At 42.1% G+C, this 1,936-nt stretch overlaps 1 protein-coding gene across 1 annotated transcript in view; it reads right to left on the reverse strand.

Moving 5' to 3' along the window:
• The window catches only part of LOC115245115 (neurogenic locus protein delta-like), a 45,205-nt gene extending 43,275 nt beyond the window's left edge, over positions 1-1,930 (reverse strand). The window contains exon 1 of the mRNA XM_029823236.1: positions 1,306-1,930. Within this exon, the coding sequence (XP_029679096.1) occupies positions 1,306-1,365 (60 nt within the window). The 5' untranslated portion in view covers positions 1,366-1,930. The remainder of the gene's footprint in view (positions 1-1,305) is intronic.
• Positions 1,931-1,936: the final 6 nt, after the last annotated feature.

Raw genomic sequence — 1,936 nt, forward strand, 5'->3', positions numbered from 1 at the left:
AAAAAAAAAAAAGGAAAGATTCTCCTCTCGATATCGGGACTGTCGGACGCGGTCAAAATAAATTCGAAATGATTTCATTTTTACGAAAATAACAGCCACGAGAATGAAAAATATTTCTCCAGATTCTTGAATGACTGATTCATCTGTCGGATTAGTGTTTAGAATCTAGCAGAATACATTCTTCACATCGCCGTGTAATAACCAGGATAAGCTGTCATTCACCGTTAACAAATCGTCATCATCGAAGAACCGATCGAATATATATCCGCGTCGAAATTTTTCTCCCGCACTTTCGATCTCAATTTTCACAATTTAACATCTATTATCATCTTTAATACTTTAAGCGGTCAGATCATATTTCTTTGAAATATACTTAATCAATATAGTTTTATCGAAAAAAAAGCTCTTCTTTTGAGTCTCTGACATAAATGGAAAACCGTTCGTTTATTACTATCTATTTAAGAAAAAAACTCAATTTCTAAACCTATCGAAATAGAATCTAGAATCTGTATACAAGAAAATTAAAGTTGAAAATAAAAACAAAATTTCGACTTATATATACGAGATTAGATATCAAAGAATGAGAAAATTCATCGCAAGATGCGAAAATACTAGTTGAGGGCGGTTACTTTATTAATCGCATACAGGCAAACGTAAAACGCGCTCGGTTGCTTTTTAACGAGGATAGATCCGAGTTTCTCGGATAGTCATAAAATCGCGAGTCGATTACGTCGATGCTATTCTAATCTTTCGCATCTGCGGCGCCTTCCTTCCCTTTTCTCACGTACAACAATGGTGATCTATATATATGAGCTAAATGCGGGCGATACATATCATATATATGGACGTTTATTCCGAGTATTCAACATTATCGAGCCAGATTCATTCATCGAATCGCGATGCCCAAGGTCGAGCGCCGGGCACAAGTTGACAAACCTCTCGCGCTAATAATTACGATGACAACACGCGGCGAGTACTACGCACGATTTACAAGATGTGCTCCTCTTCATTCGTATATACAATACTATAATATTTCGAGAACACGCGCGTGCTTGTGTCATTTCCACGAATCAGAAATCATACGGTCATCTCGCCTTTTTATACTCTCGGCATGTGATCGATATTAGAACTTTCGAGCTTAATTTCCGATAAAAAATCGAGATATCACAGCTTCCGGACTACGATATCGGTTAATGTTTACGGATCAAATTCCTCGTTCGTATTCGAGTTGGAAAGAGAGAGGCGATAAGTATCGAAAGGAAAAGAAAGAGACACATATATAGTTTGAGGAGAGCCGTGACTTACCGCTCGGGGCGTCGGCAGAAGAACGACGGCGGCCGTCCACACGAGCATCGTGGTCCACATGTTGACGCGTCGCTTATCCCACGGTGTTTTACGCGGATCTGAGCGGCAGCAGGCTGCTCGTCGTCGTCGTCGGCGTTACCTGCTCGCCGCGGCGTCGCCGGGCCGCTGCTGCATAGCCGGTATCGCGCCCGGTACTCTCGACGATCGTCGCTTCCCTGTACGCGGGAAGCCGTCGTCGCGAACCAAGTTGTGTATATATCTCGCGGCGGAAGCAACCCTCGGATCTCACCACTTTGCACTCGCGCGCGCGCGCGCCTACTATACGCGATATCTCACTTTTTTCTTTCTTTTTTTTTTTTTTTTTACACACTTTGCCGTTGACACACTTTATTCCAGTATATCCGTGGGACGACGACAGATTCCGCCGTACATAGGTGGTATAAAGTATTCGCGAAGGATTCTTTCTTTCTCTCTCTGACTATCTCTCTTTCTCTCTCTCTCTCTCTCTTTTGTTCCACCGATGAGAACGTCGTGAGATTCCTCTTCTCCCTTTTTTTTTCCTTTACGAGTCACGAACGCGACGAGTACCCGTCACGGTCATACTTCTCAAAATATAAAAAAAAAAAAAAAA

The sequence above is a fragment of the Formica exsecta genome, unplaced genomic scaffold (assembly GCF_003651465.1).
Source record: "Formica exsecta isolate Colony F162 unplaced genomic scaffold, ASM365146v1 scaffold122, whole genome shotgun sequence".
NCBI lineage: Eukaryota > Metazoa > Arthropoda > Insecta > Hymenoptera > Formicidae > Formica > Formica exsecta.